The 23,654-nt window shown below is 43.2% G+C and overlaps 1 protein-coding gene across 5 annotated transcripts in view; it reads left to right on the plus strand.

The window, feature by feature from the left end:
* RXRA (retinoid X receptor alpha) overlaps positions 1-23,654 on the plus strand; it is a 440,219-nt gene that overhangs the window by 322,837 nt on the left and 93,728 nt on the right. For 2 of the 5 annotated variants that reach the window (XM_085612724.1, XM_085612733.1), the window contains exon 5: positions 3,873-3,941. The exons of 2 other annotated variants lie outside the window; for them this stretch is intronic. In XM_085612724.1, coding sequence (XP_085468850.1) covers positions 3,873-3,941 — 69 coding nt within the window. Of the gene's footprint in view, positions 1-1,281; positions 1,392-3,872; positions 3,942-23,654 lie in introns of those variants that run through there. One more of the 5 variants, XM_085612755.1, reaches the window with a different exon arrangement.

Raw genomic sequence — 23,654 nt, forward strand, 5'->3', positions numbered from 1 at the left:
GATATTCTCTTTGACGGCAAGGAGTAAGTGATCAGGGCATAGTGGCGGATACTACATTTAACCCTTTGAAGTTGTGGATCAGGACTTGTGAGTGGATACTAAATTTAACCATATGAAGTGTGGATCAGGGCTTGGGAGTGGATACTACATTTAACCCTTAAGTTGTGGATCAGGTGTTGGGAGCAGACACTACATTTAACTCTTTGGTGCTGTTGATCAGGGCTTAGGAGCAGAAACTACAGATAACCCTTTGAAGTTGTGGCTCAAAGCTTAGGAGTGAATACACATTTAACTCCGTAGAGGCGTTGAACGGGGTTTGTGAGCGGAAACTACATTTGGAGCGGATACTGCAGTTCAGCCTCTGGAGGAATCTATTGGGCCTTGTGAGCTGACAGCCGTCCCATGTAATCCTGCCCAGATAGTGATTATGCAATTGAAAGTGAGTAATTAATTTCACTTTCTGGAGGAGGTGACCAGGGTTTTGGGGGCTAAGACTAAATGCCACTTCATCTTACGGAGTAGGCGATCAAGCCTTGAGAGAAGATGCTCCGTTGTGCCCTCAAGAGGGAGAGTGCAGGCACCCCAATCCATTGAACCCTGTGGATGTGGTAATCACAGCTTGTGAAGAAAGCCTGGGGGTTGTGACAGAGACTTTGTGCAGTTGATGCTAAATTCCTTGTAACTGTGCAAACGGGGTCATTGGGGTCTTGTTGGCACCAGATTCCACGTCATAGTGCACAGGTAGCGACCAGGGCTTGCAAACAGACACTCCAATTTTTGCTGTGAGTTGGTGTCCCAGATATGAAAAGGGACAGCCCATGCCGTTCACCATACTAAGGTAGGACTGATGGTATGGTAGTTGACACGCATTTCGATTTCAACCTGCAAAGATGAGTCTGTGGAGCATGCAAATAAAAGTCATCTTTTGCACTCTTTGGATTACACTCAGAACTTGCATTGGGTTTAAGAGGTGTTGCGTTTTCCTCCACACTTCCTGGGTAATTTCCCACGTTGAGCACTTAAAGGACAAGAACAGAGATTTCCTCCCTTGGGGTGAGGTAACATTGCTATAGTGCCAGCCATCTGGAGCTCATTCTGACACCGTGACCCCAAGTGTTTCTTTGGAACCAGAAGGTGTGTGTCTTTTTGCAACTGTTTGCGGTTTCTGGAAAACTAAAGACTGATCATACATTGGGCATAGGAGACCCCTTGCATCTCCAGATTTTCTACAGAGCTCCTCCTCAAACTCCCGCATTTCTTCCAGTGGAAAATGAAGATGGCTACCCCCTGAGCCCGCTTCTGTACCTTTTCCAGACCAGATTTGTGTAACCTGCCAGGAACCTCAGCGAGACCTTGTCGCCTTTTGAAGCATGGACATACAGGAATACCAGGTGGGTACACATCCTTTTCCCGTTTTCAGTGTCTCTGCGCCACGCAATACTCCATTCCCAGGCCTTGAATTATATTATTCTGTTCTCTTCTTTAGAGGACTATCTTGGAGTCAAGAGTGAAGAAACTGGTCTGCCTTTACCAAAATCTTTAGCAACAAGTGAGAGAATGCATGGTACCTATGTTTACGGTGGTGGTGTTGATGTGGGAGGTGTGGATACTAAATTCCGCACTATGTGCTTCAGGAGACAGGGAAAGGGACCATGTGGGATGCATTCTCACAACCTTGTGCTTGCCCTAGTCTTCCTCCCTGCTGACAGCTTGCTCCATGTGACCCCGTCTGTAGGTTCAGGTTTCGCTATTGTTCGGTGTTATGAAATCCTGCAGTCTTTGGAGATTCCAGAGGAGTTGGAAAAAGTTCAATGTCAGCACACAAGCTTTACTAGATGGCTCCTCGTGACCAGTGGTAAGATGACTGTGGTCCTGGGCTTTAGTTCAACAATCTAATACATTCTGGGACTTTTAGTGTCGGCTGATATTCCACACATCATTTTTCAATCTAATTGTTGGCATTTTTGTACATCATAAATGGAACTCGTTGCAATGGCCTTCATAAATCTTCGAAAGTGGAATTAAGGGTAATTGCCAAGTCAGTTCTGTTAACTATAGAGAGTCCTTCTTAGTTTTGCCAAACAGCATTGTAGTAGTGTAATGACGTCTCTATGACATGGTGTGAAGAATTGGTACACCATATCTTCATACCGATTACAATTAATCTCGCTAGAGCCCAAAAAGTATCGAACTGTAAAGATTTCTAAGTTTTGAAACCCTTCATTCGGCTCTTGTTACTGAACCAGTTTTCGCCTTGGACGACAAAGGAGGCATGGAGCCCTGGGAACCGCTCGCGAGACACGACACGTGGTGTACATGCAGACGTGGGCTGACGTCGATGCTGCCCTCTTTGAGGACCCACTTGAGGCCGCTCTTTTTCCTGGTGGACGCTATTCAGAATGCATCAGAACGAACACGGGGGGGGGGGGAGGGGGTTCGTAGGTGAGGGACGACCAGTCCTGTAGCCGCGCAGACTTTGCGCCCGCCGTGGCCAGGCCTCGCCAGGAGCCGGTACCTGCGCAGCAGCAGCGTGACCTCTGTGTCCTTGAAGTGGGCAGGGAGGCGCAGCCGGCGCACTGAGGCGTGCCCGCGCGAGCCGCGGAGCCGAGATGCCACTGATGGAAGGTGGCTCGAGTCAGACGCCGTGTGTCACTTGCGATTAGAGCGCGCCTTGTTACCTCTGCAGGCCCGGGAGGACCTTCAAGGAACTGACATGTCATGCCGACGTGTGTGGGGCTCACAGGGGGGTTGGGAGCCTGGCTGGGACTGGCTCTTACTTCCCGTGCGCCCTTCAGGAAGTGTCCCGTGGTGTAGGTGGGAGAAGGTGGTTGTCTAAACTATATCCTGAATGGGTTAATCGATAAAATCACATTGATGCATGAGCATCTCTGTTTATTCACACACAATGTAAAAGCGTGCTTACAGGGGCGGTCTCACCAGAAAATGTATTATTGCAAAACCACTGGCTTTCTTTGCAGATTTGCAGGTGGTCGGGGTGAGAGTTGTGTATTTTAAGAAGATTTAACACATTGCAATGTAGCAGTTGTGTTTTTCCGTTTTGTGTCTGCACTCTGCAGTGAGTGTGTACACTTGAGTTGTACACTTCCCTCGTATCGCTCCTACCCATTCACGCTCTTCCGAAGAGTGTGTTTAAATATCGTGTCACTTACACCTTGGGCAGTAATCCCCTTCATCAGCGTGTTTTACATCACCGTAAGGTCATAGAATGGCTCAAGGCCCAGTTTAAAAACAAGCTGCAATGTTCTACTTAATGCACACCTCTGCAGCATCCTTCACTCAAAGCTAAGACATCATTCCCTCCCAGATGAGTCCCTTTGGCACAGGTACTTTCTCCTTCCTGGACAGAACAGGCCCAATTCCAGACTGATGAGAGGTGGCTACACACTTCATCTACCTCTGCACAGTTTTACTCCTTCCTCCAACTACTCTGGCCTTGCGTACTGGTGCTCGCTCCAGTTCCCACACCTTCGGTTGCACACACTGCACAAGATCTTCGCTCATCTCAGAATTAATGGTAAAATGAATAGTACAACCCAGGCACTTTGTTATGTTTCAAAAAGTTTCCAAAGTGCATACTTTCAGTTCCTGGAGCCATTTATCCCTTTAGAACCATACTGTACCTCTGCAGATCTGATCAACCTTATACCCTCAAGCTCCGAGAATGTTATGCTTTAGACAAGATATTGGTTACTTTAGAAGATATCAACCCATGATGATAGCTGTGTTTATGTATATGTTCTGCCTCCCATTATTAATTAATTTGGAAAAGATGCAAATATAAAAAACAAACGATAAGCATTTTGTATTGGCTTCTGTGAAACTGAAAATCTGACACCTCTTTTTTTCCAAAGAGGTGTTCTTATGCAGCGCAACGTCCTACAGACTGTTTTGACATCACACAGAGGAGGGGAGGTGACTTTGTAAGTGTTTTCATATACAAACGTATTAAGTTGTGTGTTGAAGTGTTCCTAAGTGCTGCATGTGGTCTTATATTGGTGCCTGCATCAACAAGAAGCAGAAAACATGTATTAAACTTGACAAACTATGCTCTGTTAGTAATATTTTTATAAGTTCCTTGGCGCTTGTCTGCTTAGAATGAATCGTTCCCAGGTTAACATACAATGTAGTAATGTGGGGTCTGGATGAGTAAATTTCGAATGTTCCAAAGTATTATGAATATCTGTTCTGAACATTTATGTAAAAAAAGAAACTGAATTCTATACTTTAATTCACCTCTTACCTAAAAAAGGGTCGACCGCTGTCTGTGCCATGCTTTAACTAGGCATTAGGTCCCTTCTCACCTTTCTTGTGGAAATGCATGGTTAAGTTACATAGGGGCATATTATCAAGAAACGGCGTTAAAATTATCGCCGCTTTAGCGGCAGAAAACTGCCGCTAACGCGGCGATAATGGGCTTGATAATATGCACTAGAAAATTCCCATAGAAGCCCATGTTCTGGTGTCAACATGGGCTTCTATTGGAATTCTCTGCGGCATATTATCAATCCCATTATCGTCGCTTTAGCGGCAGTTTTCTGCCGCTAAAGCGGCAATAATTTTAACGCCGTGCTTGATAATATGCCCCATAGTTGGTAGAGTCTAGGCAAAGTTTAGGGACCGTGCTCACCATCTAGGAATATTGAGAGTGTGCAGCGCAGACTTTCCACGTAGCATTGAGGTGATAACATTGGGTTACCAGCTAACAGTGCTCTCAAAACTTGGGGTTTTGGGGAAGCTCTGTTCTTAAAACGAGGGAATGTTGCTGTCAAAACACGAGGCCTCCATGAGGCTCTTCTGTAACAATTCAGACCTTGCAGCAAGCTGTGCTCTCACAACACACCGCTTTCACTGAGCTCAACTGCGACAACATGCGGCTCACAGGGTGCGCTTCTGTGACAGCGGAAGACGCAGGGAGCGCGTCTGTGACAAGGTAGGATTAGCATGAAGCACTGCTGTGACAACTTGGAACATACAGGAAGCACCGCTGTGACACAAAAGAGCTTCCTGTACGACTGGGTACCACAACACACTGCCTCTAATAAAGCCTGTTCAGAAAAGATGGGGTTTCCAAGCATCTCCTTTTCTTCATCACAGGGCCAGGGTGAAGCTCTGTTCTGATAAAAATCAGCTTCCAAGAGGTCTGTTGTGACAACATTGGCACTTTTATACAAATACATGTACAAAAATGCAAAACATGAAAATGAGATTCCATATTGCACTCCAGCCAGAAGCCAACACTCAGCTGAGGATGAAATACAGCGGTTGATCCCTGGGAACGCAAGACCCAGGACTGTGGGCACTTTGAATCTTCCTTGAGATCTGAGCCCAGCTACAGCTGATTCAGGAAAACTCTCACGTCAGAAATATTTAGGCCTAATACAGAACTAGTTTGACTTCTTTAGATCTTGCCTACCAGACAGTGCAAGCTTGCGAAAGAAACTTTTGTGGACTTAAAAAATGTACAGCTGGCTTACTGCTCCTCCCATTGCTTACCATTGGCTGGCTTTATTGTGACTCATTTTCCTTCCTCTAATTAGTTACATTGCCTCCCACTTCATGAGTTTGTCCCTCCCCTGGAGCATATCCTCTCTGTCATCCTTTTTATTGGCTGACTTGTATCGATTCTCTTTTCTTTTTTTTTAGGGAACTACTTCATTTCTCTTTGGTTAAGCACTTTTTGTTTTCAGGTCTCTCCCTTGTGCTTTCCTGCCAGCTTAATACCACCCTGAGGTGTATTGCTCTTGTCCCTTGTTTGCTGCACGATCTGACAAGCGTACTTCTCCAACGCCAATCATCCCTCATGTTTCGTTGCTCTCTCCTTCATGTGTATCTTCCCCGTGGTGCTCTCTCCCTTGTGTGCTGCTTTTCCCCTCCTTCCTCAGTCCAGCTTAATTTTTAAAATTTCATCCCACCATCACCCTCTTCTCTGACCAGCCTCTGTTGCTCCAGCCAGGCCCGCAGTCCTTTTTTCTTTATATAGATTTGTTTTTTAAAGGGTTATGCTCTGCCTCAAGAAAGTGGTTCCATACTAGTGAAAATGATTGAGCCATCTTTTTATTGGTAAATTAAAAAAATGGCACCCACGTCGTTTCATTGGAACTCACCTACGTGGTGATGCATGAATGCACCTATGAAATGATGCGGACAGCATCTGCGTCCTCGCATCTTTTTTTTCAAGTTTGTTTTTCTATTTCTTTTGGCCGATGCTGCACAGCATCAGCAAACAGCCTTGGAAAGACCAATAGGTCCTCAAAGGCGACACCTATTGGCTTTGTCAGTACCTGCTTCTCATGGAACACTGATCAGTCCTGAGGTCACCATCGAATAGTTTCAGACACATGTTCTTGCCCATTTGACTGGACTACTGCGACCCTTTCCTTCTTTCTTTAGCTGTGTACTTGCTTTATCTCACAACACTGTGAAGTAATCCAAGGCCAACGCATAGTGCTATATAAAACGTATCAATAAATACGTATCCTCTACATCTGCCTGGTGGCTTCCGCCTTCTTCGCATGTGAACGTTGTCGTGTTGTAGTGTATATGAAGCTTGCAAAAGAGAAGTTGTTGTGCCTTTCCCTCCTTAACTAACCACAGCTGTGACGCTCCCCGACACCGCACAACACGCCATCACGCTGGCACCAGAGCACTATCGTAGTATGGGAAGCTGCCCAACTTCCTGTTTCCCAGCAACAGACACCCATTTCCTTTTTTATTTTGTTTTTTATTTGGTAACTGCTATAATTAGTCAAGATGAAGAATATTACAAAATCACACAAAGTATTCCAACCCACAAAGGAGGAAGCATCATGTTGTATGAATCACCACACAATGGACAAACACGGGGCCTATATTAAGAAAAAAGTCTCTTTCCACATTGATTTCTGTAGTGCTGCTCAGTGGCAATTAAACGGAGACACCTGAGCACAAGGGCTCAAATATGTACAGTGAGAAAACCCTCAATGCACATAGATGTCTGTGGGCACCTTAAAATAGACTCGGGGGAGGTGGCAACCTAACACCGGAGTCACACGGTGGGGCCCATACATTTCAGTAGACTCACAAGTGAGAATGGCTTCCAAGCAGCTTGAACAAATGAATAGTAAGGAAGCCCAAGGGGCAATCATGGTAAAGAGAAGGGAAGAAGCAAAAAAGAGATTGTAAAGGAAGAAGAGGAACAGGAAAAGGAGAGGTTCAGTTACTTTGCAAGAAGTTGATTATTTGTAAAAGTTTAGAGACATACTGTCACAAAAACATTATCAACTTTAGTAGTCCGTTACATCGGATTACATAGCTTTGCTGAGCTAAGATCTGCTCGATCAAGATATTCCCACTTAAAATTCAATTGATAAATCTTATCTAATATTGTTTATACACAAAGTATCATTTAGTGCTGACTGGATCACTTTTATTAATGGCGATTGTTTGATGCCTTTAACCGAACTCTCTCTGTAATTAGAAGTAGCTTTGAGTGCTGGGTCTGTTCTCCAGTGGCATTTGGAAGCACATAGCGAAAGCGAATTATGCTTGTTTTTCGGTTAAAACCAAAATTAAATTATCAAAATTAAGCTTTTCCTTTTCGGGTGCAAACATAATTAGGAAAACCAACCTTTTTGCTTCTTTAATAAAAATTTCTGCCTCAAAATTCAAGTTATGAAATGTTACAAGAGACCCACAGGTATTTTACTGTAAGCAGGGGAAGGATCTGTGTCTATAGCACTTGTGTATCTTCTCCAGTAATTGGGGCACTGCAGTGCTTTATTTTTTAAATTGTTTTATTAACATATCAAATAGAGTGCAGACCCATTGTCTACCTGCATGCCAAAAGCAGCATAGGAAAAATCTACAATCTGAAAAGTAATAAAATAAGAAAGAGAACATCCAGAGAGAACAGTAAGCAGAAGGTGGCGAGATGAACCCTAGTCTACGACACGCTTAGAAGTGTGTTTAAATTGTTCCTTCAGAAGATTTACAATTGATTTCGAGAGACGTAACGGAGTGAAGCGGTCTCAACAAAGATGTAGATCCCGGTGATGAGCAGAAATGTACAAGATTCTTCGAGAGATTTTAACATAAGAAATGTTGAGCTTGGCCGGTCTGTTCCTGCAAGCCAAATGTAGATTGATTGATATCTCTAACTCGGACATGGGGGTAGGGGGGGGGGCTGCTGAACACAAGCACCTTATAAGTCTTGCATCTCAAATGCAGCTGGAAGTATGCTTGCATTGATAGCCCTTGCACAGATTTAAGCTGCAATAATAATGAAGACAGACTTCCCAAAGCCTGCTAATTACACAGCCAGCAGATGGTACTATTGATCGGAGAGGTACCACAGCAAATTTAGGGCAACTGATGAAGACAGCTTAGCTGGCTTTGTTGGGAGAAGAAACCCAAGGTGGGCCACTATGCTAAAGCATCAAAGAGAGCAACGTGGTTTCCTCACCATAGGATAAAACGTTTAATCAAGAGAAACCCAAGTGATTCGCCTGACTCCGCCAGCAGTGGGATAACAGCACTGTTAGTATGTTACATAACCATACCTTGGACAGAGAGTCGAGCCTTACCGGATGAAGAAAGCTTAACCTTCATTTTGGATGAATTTGATTTCAGATTTGCTACCACCATCCAGGATTCATCCATGCAGAGGTATCATTGGTGGTGGTCATCAGGCTTAAGTGATACATTTTCATATAACGGGGTACCATCAGAATATGGATTGATGACATAACACATTCAGCCACCAGACCCCTCACACTGCCTCACTTACAGACACTGATGAGCCCAGGTCACCACATAACGCACTACAAGTGGTGAGATCCTGGAGGAACCGTTGAGCATAAAAGGTATAGAATGAAGCCATGCGGGTCAACATCAGTGCACCACGCCTGCCATGGCAACAACTGAAGGAAGCAGGGTTGATGCTGCACGAGTTCCTGCATTTAACCGCTGTGGTTTAGTCATTCATGAGAACCTTTGTATAAGGTGCTACTTTGAGTAGAAGAGGGCGCCAATAGGCTGCTTATGCGAACACACTTGAAAGCAATTGAAATGCCCTTTATTGTAACGTACGATTGTTGCAGAGAAATTTGTCTTCTATTTGTACCTGTACGTTCTGGCAGGTGGGCTAGTGCACAAATCCCAACATTAATAAGACATACTGTATTTATCAATTTATTTACTTATCATTTTATATTGTGCAAACTAAATCCCGAGGACTTTTAGAGCACTTTAAATAAGAACAGATCTTACATAAGGGCCACATTTCGATGCAAGCTAAGTTTTGAAATAACAAATATATTTATATATATCTATATAATTTTATAAAGTGCATGGTTACGCCTAACTGGTGTGTCCCCGCGCAGAGATCTAACTTGACAGAAATAAGAGCCGGGGTGAGAGGGTTTGGGGGGGACTAGCCGCTATACACACATATATATATATATATTTAAGCCAGTTTAGATGTTTGTTGTATAACTCAGATCATCCGGTAGGAATTATACTTACCCACTTCAGTATCATAGTTGTCGTGGGGAATACTCCCAAGATCCCATGCGCCCGTACAGATGTAAAGTCTGGATACAGTCTAGTCTTGCAGCCCAGTGAGGTGCAAATGATGGCTGCCGCCAGTGTGGGCTTCGTAAAGATTAATTAATTTTCCGCTCGAGAGAACGTGTCAGTTCTACTGTTTAGCCCCCTTAAGAGGAGTTGTAATCTTTGGAGGCAAGATCGAAGGGAGGTTTGGGTTTGTTAAGATGTATAGCCTGCCCTTGGCTAGGCGAGTGGCGTCTCTGCTGCTGCCGCACGGACCCCACCCGTATACTTTGCATAGAGCTGTCCCTGGAGAAACACCCTCATGCTAGCATTCACCAGCTCATTATCTTCAGTCCTTCACAAGGACCAGCAGGAGTTCCATTGGACTTTAGACAGTGCAGGGTGTTCATTTCAGGTACTTGTTCAAGGAAGGGGTAGCTAGGCCAGGATCGGGCATCTGGAAGCTGGCACCAGTCAACAACCTTCGTGAGAAGAGAGTTGGCTGTTTGTCACCATTGGCTCTGCATAGAGAAATCTCATAAGCCGCCATCTCATAATCAATTGAGAACTTGCGTAGATGGGGGGCATAGGGCACCAGCAGTGTTTTACTGGTGAGCAGGTCTGTGAAGGAGCCCCTTCCCCGCCACCATCTTGACATGTAAAGCATAAAGCCAACTTGTTCTGTAAACATAGTCACCCATACCATTTTCCTGGCGTGAACCAATTTATACCCCTTATTTTCACATAATTTGACTATTCTTTACCCACAAAGAAGCCCTTCTTGCTCCTCTTGAAGAAATCCAACTCCTTCCAAGCATTTGTTTTCACCCCATCCATAGCCCATTGTCCTTTTATAGCATTCTCACATTGCAGTGTAGTGTCGACGTGCACATAAAATTGTCCCCAGCTTATAGGAAGTGACGTTGGGTGTCTTGAACCATCACATAGATACATGTGTGTGCACAGGTGAGGGAAGGCGTGTCTCTGTTTCTCCTCTTGCCTCCTCCCTCCGGGTCAGAGAGCCCACCTCTGTTACTTTTGGGGTCCCCAGTGTTACCAGATAAGTCATAGCTGCTAGTGATACCCACCTAGCAGGTATGATTGCTTGAAATCAAGCATTCTTGAAACATAAGTGGTAGTCTGAATGTAGGGTCATTTGAGGATATATAGGTTGAAATGATGGGCATGTGGCATGTAAGCACTTGCAAATTAGGGGCACTTGCAAGATGCGCTGTGGCTTTGAGCAAGGGTCACATGGTGTAGCTGGAAGCCTGCCAGCGTTTGAAGATTCCCCTTTGACAAGAACTGAGGCAACTCCTCTTCTCAAACCTGCATCTGGGCACCTTCTAACGGGGTACTGAGCTGGATTGTTTGTTTTTCCTCTTTTTTCTTCCATGGATACGTTTCAGCCTCAAAACACTTCACACCCAGACAAGTGTAGACAAACAATGCAGTCGTTTTTTTCTCACTTTGTTGGATTACTCTGCCCCAGCACACACATATAAAAGCAGATTATATTTTCCGATTGGACAAGTTACTTTCCCTCATTTAACAGTTGCTTTGAACCTCTGCCAGAGTGGTGAGCTCTTCCTGTGCTTCTCTTGTTGGAGGGCACGTAATAACCTACTTTTCAGCAGAAAACCGTCCTCCCAAGTTCAAGATGTGTAAAGTTAAACTACGTTTTGACCAGTTTTTGGAAGCTAAAAAAAACAAATTGTGGCTATTTGAACAGTTTTATTCCCTCAAATTTGTGGGAAACAGTTTTTCACCAACCCAAGGTGAGGCTCTCTTACACCAGGAAGTCAGATTGAACACTAAATAGATTTTATGACATTTTTCAATCAATAAATCCATTTTTTTTTAACTCCATTGGACTCTCCTACTGTCTAAATGTCCAGTTTCATTTTTTAAACTCCTAGCTATTTAATTCATAACGATAAAATCAACTATATTTTTAAAAGTTACAGGTTAACTTTCATTCTTTTTTCAATATGGGCAAATATTTGCAAAATATTCTTGTTCTTTAAAGATTTTCACTCTCACTAAAAAATTCCCAAATGTAATTTTTGTAAGAGATTTTGCAGCAAACATCAGTTTGAATAGGAACATCGTTGACAGTGGAGGGAGGCTCAAACGTTTTGGTAACTATGCAAGTTCATGATATTCTAAATTATGCGGAATTTTGCCTGTGGAAATAAAGTTCTGTATGTCAATTTTCCTAAGTCTAAAAAATGCTGGCTGTGACCTCGGTTTGTCTGGAAGTAGAAGCAGACTCACATACTGTGACCATCAAACATGTTGGGGAGAGAACGCGGGAAACATTGTACATCATGTACCATTAATTTAGTGTTTTAGGAACAGTGAACCATGTCAAAATCCGTGCAAAGCCAAAATAAGACTGTAAAAGAAAAGGAAACAAACAAAAAATCAAAGCACATGAAAATTCGTTTTGCATCTGGAATGGAAGCTCGTTATATTTCTTACCACATATGTTCAATCAATCAATCGGGGGCTTTTAAGCTAGTCACCCGTGTGGGTCTCAAGGTGCTGGGGAGTGGGGGGCGTGCAGCTCCGGGTCAGTCAAATAGTCAGGCCTTGAGGCTTGTCCTGAAGGTGTGCAGGGTAGGGGAGCGTCTGATGTTGACTGGTAGCTTGTTCCAGGCCTTTGATGCGATGTAGGAGAAGGCCCTACCGTCTATGTTGCACAATTCACAAACTGAACTGCTTCTTGGCGCTTGCTCTTGAGGTTGGTAGGGTAACAGGCTGATTGTCTATGACAAGACTTAAACCAGTGAGGTGAAGGTTACACAGGGAGCTGGGGGTTAACCCACTGAGCTATCTTAGTGACTACTTCCCCACATAATCAAACATGTCAAGATTCGATCCAGAGCTCTTGTTTGCTCACCAGATCACATAGGCCACAAACAAACACAAGGCATCAACACATAGTGCGGAGAAGAATTCACCCCTCCTTACAGACGAGCCGCCTTCTGAAACTCATTAGGGCTTTCATTCTGTTGTGGCTGGATTGGCGTAGTAAAGAGTTCACAGTGACCCTAGTTAAGCAGATCCTGAAAGTCTAGTGAACCCATACCATGCAGCCAGGCTCTGCTTGAAACATAAGAGATGCGTGTCATCACCTGGCTTTGATTGACCTGCGGCCCAGCCTTTGTGTGAACCGTCGGAGCCTGGATCTTATAGCACTGACTGTGAAAGAGCTGTGGTGTTTCCCAGTGGCCCAGACATTCCTTTAACCCTAAGAGGTTGAAGCACATCACATTGGCTGTGAAAGAGCTGTAGTGTTTCCCAATGGCCCTGACTTTTCTTTCACCGTAAGAAGTTGGATCACATCTCATCACCCTAGCTTTGAAAGGTCTGTAGTGTTTGTTGGTGGCCCTGACTTTCCTTTAACCATAAGAGGTTGGATCACATATGGCTGGGAAAGAGCTGTGGTGTTTCCCAGTGGCCCTGAGTTTTCTAACACCTTAGGAGTTTGGACTGTATTGGTCTGGCTTTGTAAGAGCTGTAGTGTTTCCCAATGGCTCAGACTTTCCATCAGCCTTAAGAAGTAGGATCACACTGCACTGGTTGTGAAGGAGCTGTAGTGTTTTACTGTTGCCAAGACTCATCAGCCTGGTTCTGAAAGAGCTGTGCTGGTGCCAAGTAACCACGTCTTGGCTTGAACAGTAAGAACTCACATCACACCAGCTTTGAAATAGTTGAATGGGTTCCCACTAGCCCTGAGAATTAAACTGTAGATTCACTTTATTTTACAGTCTACTCGAGCTTAAAATTCCAATACAACTTGTCTCCCCGCCATAACCAAGATTGGAAAATGCCAATGTATCCACTAAGACGACAGTTAACCCAAAGAATAATTTGGCTAATTTATCAGAGTAATTGACCCAAAATTCTGTATCACCTTGACTCGACACGTGGGGAAGTAATTTATATTGCCTGCCTTTGAAGATACTTAAAAGAGACTCCCTTAATGGAAGACAAAAGACACACAATTGATGGGCGGAATGCAGAACAAATCAAAACATTCACCCTCTGTACTGGGGTGAATGTATGACATTGTTCTGCATTCTGTCCATCAACGGTTGTTTTTGCATTTGTCACCCTGAGTGCGACGGGTATGCCCAGACATGGGTCCCGTGCTCTCCATGCCACTGGAATAAAGCTATCCTGGCTGAAGAGGGGTGAAATTCATGTCCTAGGATGCTTGTTTCCAGTCCAGGGAGGACCTGGCTTGGCAGTTCGGGCTGGACTGCTCCCATGAGGCACAGGGTCAAGACTGATTTGCATATGGCTGGATTCAAACTGGAATGGCATGGTGAGCAAAACAACGATGGATTTATGCCCAGATCTCTGTACTGGGGTGAATGTATGACATTGTTCTGCATTCTGTCCATCAACTGTTGTTTTTCCATTTGTCACCCTTAATGGAAGACAGCATCTCACGTCAAGCCACCAGCAGGACTAGCCCGCCAAAGCCCCTGCCCGGCTCGATGAAGTGACCAGCCCAATAATTGTGCAGACAATGACATCAGAAAGGTTCATACCTTTGTGCTGAACGTTCAAATTCTGACTTGCCTTGCACATTCTTGTATTGTAGACTTTTTGGCGAGGGATACTGAGTAAAAGCAATCAAGGTTGGCCAGAAATTGGCTTTTGTGAACGTGCAAGTATTTGCTTAGATTTATCCAGGCTGATAAAATCCAGCATAACTCAGGATTGTAGCCCAAAATCAATGAGTTAATCTGTTATCAATGGGAATATTTAAGCAGGGCATTCATTCTCACCAGCCAAGAGCTCTCTGTTGGCCCATGCCTATGCTGTGCCAGCCTGCTTTCTACTGATCAAAATTCTCTCATGCCCAGATCTACCCTAACTAATCCAAGAAGGGAATCCCAAATCACCCAAACTCCTTTGGAGGTACAGTGTTACATCTAAACAACTCAAACAACGTAATATCCACCCCCGGGAGCACCTCTTACCCCTACGGGTTCACCTAAGTGCCACCCGCCTGCACATTATACAAACCTACTGCTGGACTCTTTCAACCCCTGAAAGCTCATACCTTCAAAGTCTTAGTTGCTTTCACAACTCTGATCACACAACTTTTCAGAGAATCAAGAGCATTTTTTCAGTCTACTTCTTCTAACCTCATTCCCATCTCAGTCCCTTTATGCTGCTTTTGCACTTTCCCATTTGTAGCTTCTCACTGTTCTCTTACACATGGTGTCTTTTATTTAGTCTCATAATTTGTTTCTTCCCTTCTTTTATATCTTCCTCACTTCCGGTCAACTCTCCCCGTTTCCTTCTTTTGTTTATTGTTTCCATTGTTTCCAGTGTCTTACTTACTGCATGTTCTCCTTTTCCCTATCCGCCTTTTTTGTGGTCGTCCAGCTGCTTTTGTTCACACCAGGAACCTGCTGGTTCTCCTAGTTATTGGCAGCCAGTTGGTCCATGGGAACCTGAATGCCATGTTATGTTTACTAGTTTGGTCACAATGGGCACCAAGACATTAATTGAAGAAGGTGTTGCTTGTACAAGGGGAGGTATTAACAGATTGATTTGGCTCCTTCCTTTAGTAGACTTTATGACTAGTGGGAGCGTTTGGGCTTTTTCTGGAAAAGTTATCTCCTGTCTCCCTGTCAGTTCTCGAAGCCAGAGCATGGTGATTGATTTCATTAATATTCTTAAAAAGCTGGGTTGCCCATTATTACTATGTGTGACGTATGCCTTAGTCTAGCAATTATAGAAAACAACTGTGTTTAATGTCTGTGTAGGACAAGACTGTCTTGCAGTAAAGCTCTGGACATTTGGACACGTGTTTATCCGAGAATATGACATTACAACACATGCTTTTACAACACGGTTTTTACATCGCAACTACCATTACATCGCGTGATTTTACAGCGCATGCCATTACAACGCATTTTTTAAAACTATCATTACAACGCATTCCATTACAACGCATACCTTTACAACGCATACCATTACAACACATAATACTTTTAGGGCAACAGTAGGGTAAGTGTTGGATAGTGTAGGGGTAAAATGACTATTCCCACTCCAGTGAGTGCAACAGTAGGGTAAGTGTTGGATAGTGTAGGGGTAAAAATGACTATTCCCACTCCAGTGAGTGCAACAGTAGGGTAAGTGTTGGATAGTGTAGGGGTAAAATTTACTATTCCCACTTCAGTGAGTGCAACAGTAGGGAAAGTGTTGAATAGTGTAGAGGTAAAAATTTGCTATTCCCATCTACCCCAATCCCCATACCCACCGTAAAACAAAAAAATATCCGTTACTTACCTTAGAATGCGTTGTAATGGCATACGTTGTAATGTTATGCATTGTAATGTTATGCGTTGTAGTGACATGCCTTATAATGGCATGAGTTGTAATGACATGCGATGTAAAGGCAGTTGCGTTGTAACACTTGCGTTGTACAAGCATTGTGATGTAATGACTACGTTGTAATGGATATTTCCTGTTTATCCCTTTTCCAAAGGCATAATGTAGTGGTGAAAAAAGACTGGATCCTGAGGTTTTTATTATATTTTCCATTTTTTCTTGAAATTTGTAATAGCGGTCTTTAAGATATAACAAGGTCAGGGCCGATGTCAATACCCGTCCTATCAATGGCAAAAGTATGTTTTCCCTGTCAACTTAAGATGCTTTACAAGTAGTCATATGTCTGTGACATCTCCTCACCTACCATTGGTCACGCCACCCGCGATGAGTTTTCTGCTGTCTGGAAGCGAGTGTTGATGAAACTGCTGCTATGGAGGTAGAAGCAGTGAACATGGATGTAAATGAAACCTTTAGACAGTTGCAAAGCGCCTTCAGTGAGCCAAGGACTCGCAAGGAATCCTCTTGAAAAGTCCTGAACTTTCCATCTGCGGATTAATGCAATACGGGAGTTGTAGTCTTGACTTGCAGTAAGTAAGCCCAGACCTGGATTTTGACGACTCGTGGACATGAAGTTGTAAACTCACCCCACAAATACAGGGATGTATAGAGCACTCCAAATGCTGACAACAATTTGTTGTATATGGTGGAAGTGCTTGAGAGAGAGTAATGTCAAATTAGCAGAGAAGAAAATCCCAAAGCTAGAGACAACCACAATGATATTGTTTAGAAATGCCCTCTTAGGCACTGATGGAATGCCAAGCCAATCTTTCTGTTATGCACTGTGGCAAAGATGGTATGGGAATTTGAGATCACCCCATATAAAGTACAATATCAAACAGATGTTATGCCTTAGTGGCTTCCATAAAAGTGAATATTGCTGCCTCCACACAGACGGGTAGATGAGGGTGGATGAACGGACAGGATATATATGGTGCGGGGGAGTTGGAGAGAAGAGGAAGTTGAGCCCGGTGCCCTTGGACTGTTTGTGCTGATCTAGAAGAAGAGATGCGCAAGAGAGAAGGGAACTGGCAGGGTCTGCAGTGGAAGGAAAACCATGCGAGGAACAAAAAGTACACACACCCTTGCAGTGAATTGCAGTACAATATTAAATGGCTGCAAACATTTCCCAGTCCCTTTTAACACAATGAGATCTGGGTCAGTGGCAAATGGGAGGAACACACTGCAACATCCTCATTCCAAAAACATAGTTGTTGGCTGTTAGCTCACCCTCATGAGGGGTTGGCTTACCCTCATACCAACCAGAGAGTTGTTAGCTCACCCTCATAACAACTTCAGAGGTATTGGCTCCATCACAACCACAGATGTGTTTCCACAGCTACATCTCAGCAAGAGCGGTGCAGGTTCGCCTTCATACCAACAGCTGAGGTTTTAGCTCACGTTCAGACCTACCACAGGGGTGTTGGCTCATGCTTAGACTTACCACAGTGGTGTTGGCTTATCCTTGTACCAACCACAGAGGTCTTCTACAGAGAAGAGGTTTTAGCTCTTCTTCATACCTAGTATAGAGGTGTTGGCTTATCCTCATACCAAGCAAATCAGTATTGACCTATCCCCATGCAATCCACAGAGGTTTTAGCTCTTCCTGATACCAACCAAAGCGATTTTGCCATAACCTCATTCCAACTCCTGAGATGTTGGCTTATCCTCACACCAGCCCTAGAGGTCTAGGCTTATCCTCACACCAGCCCTAGAGGTCTAGGCTTATCCTCACTCCAGCCCCAGAGGTGTTGGCTTATCCTCACACCAGCCCTAGAGGTCTAGGCTTATCCTCACACCAGCCCTAGAGGTCCAGGCTTATCCTCACACCAGCCCCAGAGGTGTTGGCCTATCGTCATAGCAAACACACAAAAGGTGATGGGCGAAATGCTTGCAATAAGTCTAACCACTGGCAATCGCTCAGGGTATCATTCTAACCTGTTGTTCTTTTGCCCACCATGCCACCTCAGATTTGACCCAGCCATATGCAAATCAGTCTGGACCCTGCTCCAACAGGACCAGCCCGAACCGGGTGTTGCACATTGATGTAATTGTGTATGGCAGAGTAGGGGCAACCACATTGTGTGGGCGAACCTGAAACACAAGTGCGTCCTGTTCGAAACCCAGATGTTTGCTATCTTGGAAGTGCTGAGCCACTTGTCCACGATGACATAGAGAGTTGTACATAAGGGGCCGTCCCTACATCTAAATTGAGCTTGCAACTCAAAGTCATCGACAAGACCTCATTTTCAGCCTTCGGTTTTCATTTAACCAACCATTGCTTTTGGGGCTGTTTGGCTTGATCCATGTAATTTTTTACATATTGGACAAAATTAGCAAAATACAATAATTTGAAAATAGAAATTCTCGGGCATGGAGCCAGTAGAACTCAGGATCAGCTGAGAATTCTGTGAGCTCCGGATGACACTTGCTTCTCGAAACTCAGTGGCACACCAAGGAATAGCCCAGGACCAATCGGTCATGCCTAGAAGGAGGTATAAGCTGATAAGTTACAAGAGAGCCCAATACCAGTCATCGAGGGTCCTCTCCAATTCATAGGAAGTTAAAAATGTAGGCTAGTGCCATGCCACCTGAGACTAATTACATGCCAGGATTACAGAGGCGGCGGGCACAAGACTTGGCAGATGTCACAGACTGGAAACATCAAACAAGGAGGAACCAGCCAGAGGAATTTGGGTACCAAGGTTGTGCTGGCAGCATTGACAGATGTGTGTGGTGGCTGACGCCAGTGGCACGAAGAAGAAGCAGAGTGATGATCAATGCGGTTGGACGCGTGGAGACCTGGCAGGGCCTGCTTTGGCCCTGTGGATCATGGAGCAGGGTTGCAGTGGTGCACCGACAGGGATTTTTGCTAATGAGCAACGAAGGAGGTCTCCACTCAGAGGGAAATTCCTTGTGACACTCACCGTCACTGCAGAAGAGTTCAGATATCTCCCAGTCTTGTTAGTCAAGAAATCTAAACAGGGTGGAAGCAGCTTCTCTTCCCCAGATGAGGATGGATGGAGGATGAGGTGGCCTTGGTGTAGAAGCTCTCCTTGACTACAGAAAAGAGACTTCTTATCCTCCCCCCCCCCTTCATCCCCCCAAGCAGGCCACTTAAACCATTGAATCTAGAGTACCATGCTACTGTCTATCTCTGAGATGGAGGCAGATGTGAAGACATCCAGCAGAAAGGCTGCATAATTGGTATACAGGAATTTTTCTTACATTTTGTATTTTTGCAAAGAGCCATTGAGCAGTTTTTTTTACCTTGGTTTAATTGTATTTTTAAAAACAGGACCAAATTGTCAGCAGGATGCTAAGTTTTTCTTTGGTGCCAAGTGCGCTGAGGTCCAGAGGATCCGGGGTTTGACTACCTGAGGGTACCACAGAGGTTGCAGCAGCAGGGACCGTCCTTTGTTTTGCAAAGAAATGTGCAAACATACAAATGAAATCATTGCTGTATACGCTCTCAAGCACACACACCCGATTCGTTTTTGTGATCAGTCAGTCTTACCCATCACGTTCTCGCCCCCTTCCCTCCAGTCTCATTCACCTCATCTTATTAGTTGAATCGCTGCACTTTAAAGCGAAATGGAGGGTATTCAAAGTGGCAGCCATGAAACCCTTCACCTGTTGAGTTTACCCTCACTGTCATTAGAAATGAATAAAAGAAAATGCCTGGAAACGACTAGAAATTATTTTGCAGCTTACCATTGTATTAGTGTCTGAATATATTCTTTTCTAGCAACAGTCCTAGAACAGGGATCTGTGGGAAAATAACGAATATCATAGCGAACAATTACTCTTTTCACAACGAATACAAATGCATTAATTATTTAACATTAAGTGGCCTGTCTTGAAGAACCCATAACAAGGAATTCCATGACTTTGAAAATGCACAGCAACATTCCAGAACCGGACACTAACTTAATCAGTGACTGTAACCCTAACTCTAACCTAACTCTAGTTTCAAACCTAAACCTAACCTTAGTCCTAGCCTTGTCCCTAAATTTAAGCTAACCCTAACTCCAACCCTTAATTTGACCTTAATCCTAGCCCATACCCTACCTCTAACCTAAACTTAACCCTAACCCCGACTTTAACATTATCATAATCCTAGTCTTTACAGTACCTCTAACCTAACCCTAAGCAGGCATCACAAAATCTACTCCTCCACTTACAATGTCGAGTCAGATTTTATCAGGGTGAGCTATTTTTAGGGCCTACTGGGCTGGTCTGGGAAGAGACCGCCAGCTGGCAAAGAACAGGTGTTCTGTTCATTCAGAAAGTGAATGAGCAATAAAGTACCTTTAAATCTTGTTTTTATTTCATCACATTTTCTGTGCATTCAAAGACGGAGGTCTAATGTCAGCTCATGTCCTCTTACAGATTGCTGATTATTTTATCCTGGAGATTGGTGTTTACTTTTATTTTTTCTGTCTGCAGTGTTAGAGGATTTTATAAAGTGAACTATCTGAAAATTGTTCTGTGCACACCTTTCAATAGTGTGGAAATTAATTGTACAGAGATTTCAAACTGCATTTCAGTAAATAGAAAATAATTCAAACTATATTTTAGTCTTTAAAGAAAAGCACTTTTAAAAAAATTCTCAAGTGAGATGGAAACAAAGATTTTAATAGGATCAAAACAAATCAGAATACTTTACTTGATGTGCAAATAACAAATATTTGCTTTACACTATATAGTTTTATCAGCAAAACTGCATGTTGGTGGGAAAGTTTGTGGCCAGTTCAATGGAAAATATCTGCCTGTGCTACCACATCATGCTTTAGTAATAGATTTCTTGAAAGTGAGAACTGTGAAATATGAACAGAGAAACATTTCTGCACCCCCTCTGATGACAATGTTACAGGTGAACTAAGAGGCAAGTTAGGAGTCGTGTGTACGCCAATATATGGCTCGCTTTTTAGTCTGCATGGAGTTAGTGTATTGAATCAAACTAAGTAGTTTTTTGTACAGCAGACATAATAAACTGTCATATTTGAAGTTGCTCTTATATGTGATAATAAAGAAAAAGGTGACTCGTGAGATAACATAGTTGTGTAGTATCACACAATTTAAGACGAGTTTATGGGTCAAGTGCATTACAGTGAAGTCAACAAGATTATTCAAGTCACTAGGTCTGTTGGAACTAGAAACATTTTTCTGGTTTTTTGAAATCTACTAACTCCAACCCTTAACCTTACCTTAATCCTAGCCTTTAACTAGCTCTGACCTAACCCTAGCTCCAGTCCTTAATCTTAGCCTGTACACTACCTCTTACCTAACCCTAACGCCAAACTTTCACTTTATCTTGACACTAATCCCTTTCACAAACCCACTTACAATTTCAACCCTAACACTATTTGTAACCCTTTACTGTTTCTATCCCTAGCTCTAACCAAACTATTTCTGACTCTGATTCTCAATCTACCCCTATCCTAACTTACCCCTTGCATTGATTTAAACCCTACCGCTACTTCTGATCTTAGACCTAACCCAATTTGTAATGCTGATCTTTACAGCAAGCATAATTTCATCCCTTACCCATTTTAATTAACATCACTTTGCTTTTTCCAGTATATCTTTTCATTTTCACTTAAAAACAGATTTGACATTTATACTTTTCCTTTAGGGGAGTGTTAATAATACATTTCTTTATTTTCATGTAATCTCCAGGAGGTAAGGCTTGAGCAGCAAATGCAGTACATAGTGTGTACTGGCCTATGAGGCTTCTTTACTTGTGAACCTGCCAGATTTAGCTTGCGTATAGGCCCATCTGAGCTTTGTGACAAAACTTAGTCACAAGAAGACACTGAACGGTATCAATATCTTGCACACATCATCCCCTGTAAAAATAGGTTGGCTGTATGCTGGGTGTTAGATTGGATAACCCATGCTCCTGTTAGATTGGATAAACCATGCTCCCGAAAACATTACCCGGCACGTTGGCTCACGTTGTGTTTTATGCCATGTGCCTATTTAAGAAGTTTGAAGATTGCTGTCAGACCTAGCTGGTGTTATGAAAAGGCACAGTGACACCATCAAGTTTGTCTTGTTTATCTGCCTATATTCTGTTTACCACTCCTATATATTCTTTCGTGCTCTTCTGTCCATATTGCCTGTCTTTTGTCTGCCCATCTGTTCTCCTCTCTCTGTCTCATTGGTCCATCCCTTCTTTCTTTGGTCTACCCACCTCTCTTACTATGTTGCTTTTTTTCTGTCTACATCTTCTCTCATTTGTGTGCCACCCCTTTTCTATCTCTAGCTTTTTTCTCTTTGATCCATCCCTGCGTTCTTTAGTCTGCACCATTTCTTGTTCTGTCTGTCCTTTCCCTTCTGTCTATATATTCTCCCTTTATTCTGCCCACCCCTTCCTTTTTCTATCTCTAAATCATGTCTTTTTGGTCTACCGCTTATTTCCTTGGTCTTTCTCTTAACCTGCCTGTCACTGTGGGTCTCTTTGATTCTTCTCTTTATCTGCCTGTCATTTCCCTTCTGTATGCCCCTTCTATCTTGTTATTGACAATCCCCAATGCAGCTTGCATCTGTTTCTCACACAACAAAAGCAGCTCAGCACACTTATAAATATGAAATGTAAACAATCCACAGTGAGATAAGTTCATAACACAATTGTTTTCCCAAGAAGAGTCGATATGGTCTTTCGATTTTTGAAATTCATCCTTTATTCACACATTTTTTGCAACCGCCAACGCGTTTCGTCAACAATCGGACTTCTTCAGGGCTCACAATGTAAGCTCTGTATATTTTCATATATCCGTTGCCAATGTGTTTTACCAATTGATTTCGAAATACGTGTATCCAAACACTGTGTATGTAATGATTCGAAAAGGCTCAATTATTAGTGTGTCGATGAAGTTCCTTTTTAAGCCAGACGATCGCGCAGTATTTCAAAATCAATTGGTAAAACACATTGGCAACGGAGATATGAAAATACACAAAGCTTATATTGTGAGCCATGAAGAAGTCCGATTGTGGATGAAACGCGTTGGCGGTTGCAAAAAATGTGTGAATAAAGGATGAATTTAAAAAATCGAAAGACCATATCGACTCTTCTTGGGAAAACAATTGTGTTATGAACTTATCTCACTGTGGATTGTTTACATTTGATATTTATAAGTGTGCTGATCTGCTTTTCTTGTATGGTACTAGAGGAACCAGTTAGGTCTCTTCTGGTTTCTCTATATTGGGACCTAGGGGATTGTGTCCCAAGCTCTTTGCACCTTGTTTTGTGTTTAAACTATAGGGATGTTAAGACTGGTGTGGGCATCTATGCTTTGATTCCCATTCTCTTGCGCTATGTATCTGTTTCTCGTATACTTTTCCCTCTGCCTCGCTGTCCCTTCTCTCTTGTCCTCTTTTTTTTCTCCCTATCCCTTTTTTGTCTATCATTCTGTTTCTTTTGCCTTCCCCTTATCTTTCCTATATCTGTCTAGTTCATCTAAAGCCTGTCTATCCCTTCCATTTTAAGCCTCATCTTCTCTCTATATATATTTGTATTCTCTTTTGTTTATTTATCTGTATATTCTATCTTCTGCTTTTCTATCACATCTAATTTCTATCCTGTCTATATCTTTTTCCTATTCTGTCTGCAGTTCCCTCTCTCTCGCTCTGTTCTATCCCTTCTCGTTTCTGTCTACTCCTCTGTCTGTCTCTTCTCT

The sequence above is a fragment of the Triturus cristatus genome, chromosome 1_2, assembly GCF_964204655.1.
Source record: "Triturus cristatus chromosome 1_2, aTriCri1.1, whole genome shotgun sequence".
NCBI classification, from domain to species: domain Eukaryota; kingdom Metazoa; phylum Chordata; class Amphibia; order Caudata; family Salamandridae; genus Triturus; species Triturus cristatus.